This window comes from Falco naumanni, chromosome Z (genome assembly GCF_017639655.2).
Source record: "Falco naumanni isolate bFalNau1 chromosome Z, bFalNau1.pat, whole genome shotgun sequence".
In the NCBI taxonomy this organism is placed as follows: domain Eukaryota; kingdom Metazoa; phylum Chordata; class Aves; order Falconiformes; family Falconidae; genus Falco; species Falco naumanni.
The window spans coordinates 82,103,313-82,115,961 of NC_054080.1; the positions used below are offsets into that span (position 1 = coordinate 82,103,313).

The 12,649-nt window shown below is 44.0% G+C and overlaps 1 protein-coding gene across 3 annotated transcripts in view; it reads right to left on the bottom strand.

Moving 5' to 3' along the window:
• LOC121081609 (lipoxygenase homology domain-containing protein 1-like) overlaps positions 1 to 12,649 on the bottom strand; it is a 60,835-nt gene that overhangs the window by 18,757 nt on the left and 29,429 nt on the right. For all 3 annotated transcript variants that reach the window (XM_040580793.1, XM_040580794.1, XM_040580796.1), the window contains 2 exons: positions 12,219 to 12,336; positions 5,160 to 5,337 (listed from right to left, as the gene is read on the bottom strand). In XM_040580793.1, coding sequence (XP_040436727.1) covers positions 5,160 to 5,337; positions 12,219 to 12,336 — 296 coding nt within the window. The remainder of the gene's footprint in view (positions 1 to 5,159; positions 5,338 to 12,218; positions 12,337 to 12,649) is intronic.

Consider the following 12,649-nt stretch of genomic DNA (forward strand, 5'->3'; position numbering starts at 1 on the left):
CGGAGCACTGTGCACAGCAGCACTTTGCGGAGGCTGCCAGTGTCGTGACTCCCGTTTTTCCAAGGTAGCTTAGGAAAAGACTTACCCAGCAATCTGTGCAAGAGCATTAAAAGAACATATTTTAACTTTTCTAGCTACAAAGTATTAGTGCACATTGGCCTGGGCTTCCCACTGGGCCACAGTCCCTTTTCCACACTGTGGTCTTCTGCAGTCCCACAACCTCCTCCAAGCTGTCCTGTGGCACCCAGGATGTGTCCCTGGGCTCTGTCTCATGCTGCTTTCCCTGTGTTGTACGGCACAGGGATCTGAAAGCAAAGTGGAGATTGTCAACCAAACCACTATGGCATCTTGTGACCCCCTTTCCCTCCCAAAGGTCTTCCTTCGATATTCATATTTCTCAAAATACTTTCCATGCTGCATTTAAAGGGAAAAGTCCCATTTTCTCATGCAACAGTTTGCCCCACCAGTTCCCACCTTATGAAAAAATTAATTTGTAAGTTGATCTTTGTTACTTGATATTGTATTCCATATGCCCATTACTGTCCATACTTTGCTGCAGAAAATAGCCATGCTGTCAATTTTCCTGACTTTTGGAGAGTTCAAGACCAAACCATCACCCACAGTGTCCTTATGAACATTTTAGCTGAAAGTGTTACAACACTTTTACCTGTCACTACTTATAATTTGACCAAAATTATTGCTTTTTATTTTTGATGCCATAATAAAAAAGCAGATTCATAGAAAGATTTGATTTGATTCCATGCGGGCAGATATTCATTGCTGTGTCAGAACCAAAGCCCTTACATTTTGGAAAATGAAAATGAGATCATCATACCCAAATCTGTCCTACAAAGACACTCAGCATCTGCTGCCCTCGGTTAGATAGCCCTACTTTGAAATCTCTAACCACCTGCCAAGCCTTTTCTTACACAAGGGTGTCGTAAATTCACTTTAGGCCACATGAACGGTATTTCCCACAGTTCCATTCACAACACAATGGAGAAACAAATTGAGGGGTGGGAGGTGGGCTAAAAACTTTTTGAGAAAGCTACCACTGCTTTAGGATAATTATTTGAATACAGAAATCAGGAAGAAATCACAATTCTTCTTATAGAAGGACTGAAACACCCACCCCCCCACCCCACCCCCCAAAAAAAAATATGGAGAAAGAGTCATATATAGAAAAGGCAAAGGAACATGTCGTGTTTACGTGAAAAATTGCCTGTGTTAAACCAAGGCTGATTTTCAGCAGTTCCCTAGGAAGGGCTTAAGGAAGAGAAAGCATCAGGGATTCAGGCAGTTCATCTGGCCGTACCTTTTATGACCCTAAAGCTTGCTGAGGTGAGGAACAAAGCAAACTGAAGCCCATTTCCTTACAAGGAGCAGGCTCCCAATTAATGCAAGGTCTCAAAAAGCACAGAACCATCTGTTTCTTAGCAAAACCTTCCCCGCAGGAAGAAGCTGATGAAGGCCTCATGCCGTGACGTTTCCTTCAGAAGCAATTAGCAGGAGATGGGAAAGAAAAGAACAGAAATTGCTGAATCAATGTACGTTTCACCTGTTTGGGTCCCTGATTTTTGTTGCTGTTATTGTTGGTTTTAATTCCAGGAAACTGTCAGGTACATTTAGGAACTGTAACCGATTTGACCGATGAAGAGGTGAAGGTGCTGTGGTTGCACAAGCCTCAACTGGCAATGAGTGCGAATATGGGTCAATGCTGGGGTCTGCAGCCCTGAACTTCATCGTCAACAGCCTAAGCAATGGCAGAGCGCATCCTCAACAGATTTCCAGCTAACGTTAAATTTGGGGGAGTGGCTGACGTGCTGAACAGCAGAATTCCAAACCAGATGGACCTTGAGAAACTTGAAGACCAGGCAAGCAGAAATCCCATGAAGTTCAGGAAGGAGAAATGCAAAATTCAGCATCTGAGGTGGAATAAACCCTGCATGTGTTCATGCTGGGGAGTTGAAGAAGACCCAAAGGTTACAACAGTAACATTCATATTCAGGTTGAATCTGAGCTAACAGCAACATCTTCGTGTTCAATGCAGATGGTATATTGGGCTGCGTCAGGAGGAGCAGGGCCAGAAGCTGAAGGGAAGGTCTTATCTCCTTTGCTCAACACTGAGAAGCCCATACTTGGACAATGCTGCCAGTTTGAATTCTTGGGTCATGTTGAGACACCGAGGAGGGCTCAGAAGATGGTTGCCAAGATGGACAGGAGCTGGGCACACGACGTTGAGAAGCCAAGGGATATGAGCTGGGGCAGGTGAACAAGGACCCCTTGATGGGGGGGACAGTGATAACGACAGGGTCATGTACTGTGGAGATATCAGACCGTACCCCGAGAAGCCACAATCACAAGTTGCTAAGGAGGTTCAGTCTGGGCATCAGGAAAAAAACCTGTTTCTTATGAAAACAGAACAGGTCTGGATCAGTTGCCTGGGGAGGTGGTGGCATCACTATCCCTGGAGGTCTTCAAGACTCGGCTGGGCAGTGTCTTAGCTGATGGCTGACGTGACCTAGTGCTGGCAATAGTCTTTTGAGCAGGAAGATGGATGAAATAACCCCCAGAGGCCCCTTCCAACAAAAGTGTCTATGATTTTATGATTTTTGTTGAACAACTGCGTAATTTTTAAACAAACTGTGGGCTTGAGTCACAGCCTTCCGAGGCCAAAGAATGACCTTGTTTTGACTTAACAGGGTCTTGGATAAGGCACTAGGAACTGACACCAACTGTCCTAAATTATGTAATTTGTAGGCTGTAGCTGAAATGACAACATACTAATTAATCTTGTAACAGTGGAGATAAAAACCTTCTGCTTCATTAATGCTTGGAAAACAAGAAAGCAGTATTTATTCTTTCTCCATCTTTATTGCATTACCATGTATCTGACGCCTGCATATAGAATACAGAAAGTCTGCATAAATATAGATGAACCAATGAGGACATTTTTGAGCCACAGAAAGAACCATCAGGTTGCCTGGTTCTGTTGCAGCTGTGTCTGTGATCAAACCTTGAAGAAAATGAGATCGTGCTTTACTTCTTTTATAAGATCAAAAGTAGATCAAGGTTTTGGTTTTAACCAAAGATTACCTGTCGGACTTGGCATGTGTCTGCCCTAACAAGCTCTTCTCCCCTTTTCTATATGCACTCTGAGAGCTGCCATCGGAGGTACTTCTGGTGGCCTCTGGATTTGACATTTGAAAGAGAGGAGATTTGACCTTTGCAGGAGAGGAGTCTTTCCCTGATGCAACCTCTGTATGTTACATGAGCATCCAAGTGGAATGACTTCTGGAAGGCCAAACTGTGGCTCAAAGGTTTCTTTGAGGAAAAACTAAGATGAGACTGTTGTTAAATCTGTGTGTATGGTGGGGAGGCAATGGCTGATGCTTTCCAGTTGGCTACAGGACAATTTTTGTGGGATTCATTTTCCCTAACTTTAACCATCTAGCCTAACTTAATTGTGCTGGCTCTGTCTGAATCTGATGAAGAGGAACTGGGAGAGATCCTCCAGGGGATGATCCAGACCACTGACTAAGATTCCTCTCCTGGATTAATTGACCAGAGGCAGTCTAGACTAGAAGGAACTAAGACCAGAAGTATAATTTTTTGAAGAGTGACAAATAGCTGGGATGAAATCTTTTTTTTTTTTTTTTTTTTTTTTTCCCCCTCAATACCTCTGATGCACTGGAAAATTGAAAGCTATTGCAAAGAAAAACTTTATATCTAGAAATAAAAACATTGGACAATGTCACTGTGGCAGAAGATGATACAGTGTGTTCAAACTAACCGTCAAGGATAAAAAGTCTTCCTTCCTGAATTGGTCCAGCCAGGAGAAATTGTGGAATACATAATGATCAAAGAGGGGAGATGGTTCATGACTCGTACCCTCTTCAGATGAGCTGGATAAAGTTTAGCATTATGTCAGTGCGCTGTGTGATCTAATCATAAACAGACTCTCTGAAACCTCTCTGTAATCCTCTCTTTCCTACTGGTTGTCACTGTTCATAATGAAATAAAAAGTTTCATCATTAATACCCGTCAGTCTTCATTTGATGGGAAGGGCAGATCTGTCTGCTGTTGCTGTCATCTTCTGTTCTCTTCTCAGTTCTATTTCCATCGACTTTCCAAGTTAGGGCTGGATTTCACATAAAGGTCACCAAAAGATCTACCATTATACCAGATGGATGCCAGATACATAAACAAATCTTCCTCTCCTTCTTTTGTTTTTTGTATTTCACAACGTGTTTTTCAGACAAGCAGCAGGCAGAGCAGATAGATAAAAAATGGTGAGGTGGCATGAAGACACTCTGCCAGGGGAATTTTGATATTCTCAGATCAAACCTCACAAGCTGCATAAATTACCACGGGTAAATCGGGATGGGGGGAGGGGAAGAAAAAAAGAAAAGAAAGACAGGTAGAGATCAGAAGGTGATTATGTGTACTGGTGTAGCAGAATTCCCTCTGAGGGTCAACCTTTCGTACAAGGTGTCTGCAAGCTAATGTCTAGCTCGCCCCATTTTGGCACCAGGCAGCTTCTACGTGGCTGCAGCTTTCATTCAGCAGCTTGACAGAAGTTCTCATGGAAAGAGGCAGTGATCCCAGGAAATGACATAAAAATCCCATTTCTTGGCTCTTGAAGCACTGCAGCTTTCTTTATACTCTGTTCCACCTCTTTTATCTGGTGTGCATTTAGGGATGGTTTTTCACAGCCTGAGATAAATGGTCTCAAAACACCTTGAAGAGTGAATTATTGCTGTCTTCTTTGGGCAAAGCAGATAGCGCTGAGCCCACCAGCTTGGACCATAACCTTTTTATCCGTCCTAAGTGGATGGATCTGACCTGACCAAAAAGAGAAACGGAGCTCTTGGCCATTGCAACACGGTCTGGCAATAGCTTCTGTTAAGGTGTCTTCAGAGAAAGCAGGGAGCAGTCATATCTAGGCCTTGTGTCTAAATATTTCATGCCCAGAGTTCAGACGAGGATGAATCCCACCTGTCATGATGAACAGCCAGCCAAAATGGCAGTGTTCCAGCTTGGTAGGGCTAAATTATGCTTTTTTTTTAACAGAATTTCAAATTAAAAGGGAGATTTTTCCATTGCTAAAAATCTAACTCCATAATAGAAAAGTAATAAAATATCCACCATGGACGAACCTCCAACATCACTGGTTTTAACCTGAAGAGTGTACGTCGTGTCCTCCATCATCTGCTCGTCATCTATGATAGCTGGCATCTCACACTCAAGACTGCCCTTGGCATTTTTCACCTTCGACAGCCATTCACCGTAGGTAAACATGGCCACTTCTTGATTAGTCAGGTTCCTCAGGATGATCTGTGAAGAGCCAAAGGGAAAAAAACTTCAGCCAAGTTTCAGCTGCTGTTTGAATGAGGGCAAAGATTAAACTTAGAAAGTGCAGAGTTGCAGGACATCTGTGGAGCTTTGTCATGGCTCATGAGGCCAAAGCACTGAGCTTTTCTGGGATAAAGAGCTCTCTCCTAGGGGCAATATTTGCTGTGGTGACTTGTTCTGAGAAGTAGTGTTCATAATTCTGGACTTTTTCACACGTGAGGTAAAGCATGGGAAGAAATTTGCCCCTCTGATATAAGTTGTGGACAAAGCTTATCTTTAAGAGAGCCAGACCTTTCCAGTATGGAATTCATTCCAAAGGAGAAGTAGCAGAGAGTTATCAAAAACCTCCCTACCTCTCCTTGAAGTTCACAGTATCTTTCCTCCACCTGCCTCCTTTGTGCAAACACTCAGCAATGGTTGTAGAGATAATGTAAACCCAGCACAAACAAGTTACACCAATGCACAAGATAAAATTAGGCCAGCAAAACTTAATGTTTCACGCACTTCTCCCTCTGGGAAAAGGTGACAGAACAAACAGTATGTAACAGATATTAGTCACACTGTCTAATGTGTCACGGGAAGGAGCTCAGATGCTGCGGTGATAAGAGCAGAATAGGAACCTATTTAGAACAAGACATGAGATACTCCAACAAAAGCCTAATAAAATGCCCACCTTTATGGGTCCTGTTCAACGTGGGCTCAGTGGAGCACAGGTCCACTGGGAGAAAGGTGTTATACTGCCCTACAGTAAAAACTTCGCAGTAAATTCTCGCTAAATTAGTGGAGCTGAAGGGAAGGGAGGAGGCAGGGCTGCAAATTTCCATTTGTGTTATAATCTAACCAAAACAGAGACCACACCCCAGTGTAGCAGTGCATCAGCAAGCAATGTCTTGCAAGGCATATCTCTGCAAAGGCCATGGAAACATGAGCCCAGACGTCTGAGAAGTGTGACATGGTATTGGGAAGAAACGAATCATGGATTCATGGAAAATGAGAAGTTAAAAGGGACACCTGGAGGTGTCTAATCCCACCTCCTCCTCCAAGCATGGCTAACTGCAAGGCCATATCCAATTGTGGTTTGAAAATCTTGAAGGGTGGAGATTCCCCCAGAACTCTGGGTCCCCCTCCCAGGGTTGCATCACTCTCATTGGAGAAGTTGTTGTCCTTATACCTGATCCGGATTTGCCTTGTGGCCAACTTGTGTCCATTGCCTCATGCCTTTTCAGTGTTCACCTCTGAGAAGAGACCGGATCGGTGGTCTCTGTAAGCTTCCTTTAAGCAGCAGAAGACTGTGATTAGGTTCCCCCTCAACCTTTTCTTCTCAAGGCTTAAAAACTCTGTTTACCTCAGCCTTCCCTAGCGTGCCATATGCTTCAGCCCCTTGACTATCTTAGTGACCTTCTGCTGCACTCATATATCAGCCTAAGAAACTTATAAAACTTATCTTGAGATAAAACCTACTCAAATTCTGTCCTCAAACTGCATGTGTCCCAGTCCATGGCCTCCTGCTGACCCCAACCAAGCTTTGCCAGAGACTTTAGCAGTTCAAAAGAAGAACATTGCTTCAGATTCTAAAAAATTATTTTAAAGAGGGCAGTAGCTACACCAAAGCTGAAGCAGCAGTCGTGCTATTTGTACACTTTGTACAGTTCTACGGGTAGGACACTCGTCTGGGGTTTTCTCACTGCCTGATGCTAAACAGGGATGTGTAACACAGCACCTTCATCACAGAGGTAGAGGACATTTTGGGTTGTTCAAGCTGTCCCACTTTTCTAAAAAGCTGCGTATTCACAGCTGGTGACACTATTTGTAGTCAAAAAACTGTTTTATGAGTCAAGAGATCTTGAATTGAATCCTTGCTTTGAACCAAGCAGGAGTCAGTCCCCACCACCCCAGGTGGTGCCCGCTCTGCTGGGACACAGACCAGAAGGAATTCTCCTGTCTCAAGGACGTGTGAATGATGTCTATATCCTCTTAGGTGTTCAACCGAGAAACCTGTCTTTGGCTAAAATTTGCTAATTTGAATCATGATTAATGTCAGGTTGCCTGAAATGCCTTTTTTCCCCCTTGGTGCATAACTCTATGCAGGAAAAGGTTCAGCCACCTCTACCTCTGCCCTGCTCAGGAATGACAGTGGCACTGTTAGTAGCAAAATGTCCTGAGCAAGCTTGCAGGGAAATGTCGGGAAAGCAGCGGGGGGTAGAGGCAGATTAGAGTTGCCAGCTGGAGTGCACTCGCAGACAGAGAGATGAGACCTCTCTCAAATAGCCAGCCCACGCCCAACGCTCCAGATGCTGTCTAGGAAAAACTGTCTGGCCACTAAAACAGCTGGAGCAAAATGCTTTCTCTTTCCATCCCCAGCCCCTCACCCAGGATGAGTGATTTCACCCATATGCAGCTTCATGTAAGAAGTTAGCACAGACAGAGTGAGCAGCCTCTGCTACCTTGTTTGGGGATGCTGCTCCAGAGGGCAGCAGGCAGGAGAAAAAGAATCATTTCACAAGGTTTGCTTGCTCAGGGGAGATCACAGCAAGGGATGTGGAGGCAGCAGGAAACCTGTGGCAGGCTGGTTGCTCAGTCACGACGTGGGTACTTGCCTACCTTCCCTAGCATGCGCTGCCTAAACACCAGGCATCCAGCCCAAGCGCACGGTGGCAGCTCTCCCTACGGCCAGTGGTCAGAGCTGGGTACCACCGGGGAAGCAGTGTATCCCACCCAAGCCAGGGGCAGGTAAAGAGCCGCTCAAGGCATCTCCACTCCCAGATCTCCCTCTCTCTACTGACTACAGAGGAGGCCTAGAAGAGCTGCACCTCTCTCTTTCAATGAGTAAAATAGCACAAAATGAATCCCATCCTGCAAAGGGATGTTTGTGGGTGTTGCATGCGTGGAGGACGATGCAGGATTTTGATTTCGACCATGAGGGTCAAGAAAGTCATCTTAGGGATCTGAGCTGAGACTATTTTTATTTTCTGGTTGTTCCTCAGAAAAATTAGCTACTGTTTGCAATGAGACTACTACTTTACATTGCATCTGAACTATTTTTTAGGATACCTAAAACTTTAACTAAATTACTTTTTAGGATACTTAGAGCTGGACATCCTCTGTGCTTTTAAGCTCAAACTTTATCCCTAATTATACATGGATTTTAACTGGGCTGTAGAACACCTACAAACAAGGAAAAAAAAAAAGCAGGACCAGTGTGTATAAATAAAATGTTGATAATTTTCTTCATAGCTGAGCAAATACCATAGCTGACAGGAACTTTAAACGAGCAACTTAAAACTAATTGTGCACTGTATGCTGCCACAGAAAGGTTTGACATGCCCAATCATTTGATTAACCTCTACCCAGCTTTCTTCCAGCTGCAGTGTAAAACTCACTTCGCAGGGGCTCACAACCCACTGACACCAACATACACAGATCCTGGAACTCATCTTTAAAGCCTCGACCACAGGTTTTTACGCAGGTCTGTTTCTTGTCATTAGTCTTTGCTTAAAAACAGGATCCTCTGACTGTTAAAACAAAAAGACTTTGCTCTGTTGCAAAGAATAACAGCCAGCTTTAGCTATATAATGAATTGTCTCAAATTTTCTTAATCTTCTTTATATAAAGAAAAAAGAATTGAATAAAGATCGAGTCCCACATCCAGGATTATTTGTGACGTTTGAATGCAATGCAATTAGTGCTTCATTAAGGCAGCTTCTTATCTGCCTGGCTTTGACAGCACAAAGTAACATTAAAATTCTGAGGGAAGCAACTCTACAGAATTCAACAGTCTCACAATTTGTATTGTTTCACTCAGGCAGCTTTCATCCCTGCTTATTTCCAGCTTTTCAACTCCATGTCTAAGACACTGGGCAGCAGGTGAAATCATCATGTGGACTGAGGAACTGGCTATCCCAGGGGAGGTTTCCAAAGCATGCATTTAGATAAGTTTCCTGATTAAAAGTCACTTTTTTTTTTTACAATGAGGGTGGTGAAACACTGGAACAGGTTGCACAGAGAAGCTGTAGATGCCCCATGCAAGGCCAGGCTGGACGGGGCTCTGAGCAACCTGATCCAGCTGAAGATGTCCCTGCCCATGGCAGGGGGCTGGGCTGGAGGGATTTTGAAGGTCCCTTCTGACCCAAAGTATGTAATAATTCTATGATTCTGTTCTCAGATTTTTCAGAAACACAAAGAAGTGTCATGGTAGCTTGATGCAGAAGAACAAGAGAATCAGCATTAAATCAGAGTCAAATAACCATTCTTGATGTCTCTCCCAGCAATGGTGAGATTGGAAAGCTTTGCTCAGCTTCAGGGAGTTTTTGACACCTCTTTCTGTGCACCACAACAATCAATAATATTAATTCTGGCCCGACACATCACTAATCAAATTTTGTTCCCTCTAGAGGATTAGGTATCAGTAATTAAAACTTATCTTTTGGTGCAGTTTGAGTCTTTGGCACCAAGTTCATTACTTCGCTGAGATTCTGAATGAAATTTCAATGTATTTTATTTAGACAGAAAAAAAGAAAAAAAAAAAAAAAGACTACTTCCCTGCTTGTAAATTTAATCTTTCAGCTGTGTACAACATCACCGATAATTCATGCATTTTAATTGGTATTTATGCATTTCTATTTCTGGTAAACTAAAAGCAGTATAAATTATGACTAGCACCAGTTTACAAAAAGACCAAAGAGAATTAAAGGATCATTTATTGTTATTTTAATAGAACAAGAAAACTGAGAATATCCTGGAGATAAATGGAGCAACAAATGGTTAATTACGGGGTTGATGGCTTAATCTAGCTTCTCATTTCACTGTGCTAGTTAGCACTAACTGTGAACCATCTGTCTGAGAGTTTAGCACTACCCCCACAAGTATTTCATTATGCAGTTTTAATATGCACTTTTGACAGAAATGGAAATGGGCTCAGATCAGTTTTCATGTCACACCAGGCTACATAAGTTTTCAAGGCTGGAATACAAATCACAGAACACAAATCCTTCCTCCCCCCTTCCACAGCGCTCCTGTCCTCGCCCTCTGCCTGCAAATGCAAATGCTATGTTTACCTTCGCAGGGAAGGTGGAAAAGAAAACTAATAAATAAAGTTCTCTACATATCACTAGAGTCAGAAGATCCTCCCATGCTCTGTTTCTTTAAGAAAAACAGAAACCGTGGTACCATTTTCAGAAACTTCTAAAATTCTGGTCTCAAAGTCACATGCATGGGACGCCTGTTGCTTCTGCAGGGCTATAAGAGGGCTATAAGCCCTACCAATGGGTCCAAACGAGGGTCCTCTTTGCCCACATCCCTCGGAAAGCCTTGCTCTGGGTGGGACACTCCAGCAGGCTCAGGTGTTGGAACGACTGGACAGAGCTGGCGACAGGAAGGGGGGAAGGTGTTACCTGCTGCTAAGGATCCTGCCATCCCTTGCCTTTGAGCTATTGGTAATTCATGACTGCAAGATCTGGAATGTCTCTGGATGAAAAAGTCTTATTTGATTTCATTTGATATGAATAAGAGTTATAGTACTCAGGGGAAAGTAGCGGGGAACCAGCAAAGGGAGTTTGACCAAGATGACTGAATCAAATCGGAGAACAGATTGAGTTATTCCTTAGGCACAGAGAGAAGAATTGTGTGTCTGTGGCATCTATTCAGAAGATATATGCTGGAGGTCTAATGCTTTGGAAAGCTGCACAGGAGTTACTGGGAAAAAAGTTAGAAGTGCCGATGCTCAAGTGAAAAGGGTACTGCACGACAGAAATGCTTTTTAGCCCATGCCAGTGGAGATGAAGGGCAGTTCATCACTTCACTGGAAACTGCTGGCTACCTAGGACCAGTGTTTAAAACCACATTATTTATGGGAAAACGGAGGACAGCTTGAGACTAGTCAAAAATGATAAAGGACCCAATAAAAAGATCATGCACTATTCTTTCTGACCATTGGTTAGGCTACTGGGTCCTAATGTATTCTCATGAAAAAGTCAAGATATGGAAACCCAGCAGGGTATCTACTCCAGAAAAAAACATGCTAAATAAACGTGGCAGAGAGGTGCTTCTCCCTTAGTGACATCTGATGGTGTGGAATCGGCGCATCGCTCCATCTCTATCTCAGAAATATAATTATGGGGACCCATAACAGGCAAACTACATTGAACTGCCCAAGTACAAGTGATCTTTACAAGGAGCTGGTAATTTGGTAGAGAACATAAAGGAGAGCACTGTGCTTTTGTGCAAGATAGGACACTAGAGGAAAATACAATCAACAGAAGTTGTGGGAGACATTCTGCACGATCTATGCAAAATGCAAGAAGAAAACGACACCTTCCTTGCATGAGGAAAAGAACATGAAAAAGAAAGAAATCCCCCTGTGTGCTAGAAGGAGAAGTGGAGGGGAGAGATGGGATGCTTCACCTGAAAGGATGGACTATTTGGAAATGTCCCACCCAGCCCAGGCCCACATTAGCTGTCCCTGCCTGGCTGAGGGAGATCCACTCTGCCACTGGGTCAGAGCATGGCAAGGGTCTGCAGGAGCTGAGGGTACATCTTGGGGACCAGAAAATATTGCAGGTGACCTGATGGCAAGGCAAGGCTCTTTTGCAGGGAGGGAGAGTGCGGTCTGACAGTAGAGACAGTCGTGAAGCTTTACAACACAGCTATTGCCCTTGATCCCTTGCTCTCTTCCTTTTTGACTCAATTCTTGCGGGGGGGGGGGGGGGGGGGGGGGGCGGGGGGGGAACGACAAACATGCAAAACCAAATGGGAAAATGTAGGAAATTAATCAAAGCCAGTCACTCACTGCCTTTCTCCTCTCTGAAGGGCTGGGAGGCTTCAACACAAGCAGGTTGCAAAGAGATGTGCAATGTGAAGTACATTACCCTTTCCAGGTACCAGTGTGGGCGAGCCCCCTTCCCATCCGTCCGGATCCTCATCTTCCTGAGGGGTGCGATATCGGCGATCTCCATAATGAACCTGTCCTCTTGGCCTCGCTCGAACCTGGAGGGATTGAAAGAATGAGGATGTTTCCCACTGCTTTACGGCATCGTTGCATTTCAACCCCCTGTCCATGCTGCAACTCGTGCATTGCCAACAGCCTCAAGTTAAAAAGTTTGTGAGTGTGTTTTATTGGACTTGAGCTTTCCCATCCTGAAATCACCAGCTACTGTGTTTTTGGCAAGACACCTCAGTGCACGTTTGACAGGGATTCCTCCTCCTCTGGAAAATCAAGCCCATACGAGGCACCTGGAATCATTCCAGGCAGCCTGTAGCATACATTATCACTGTAACCAGAACAATAAAAGCTCACAGT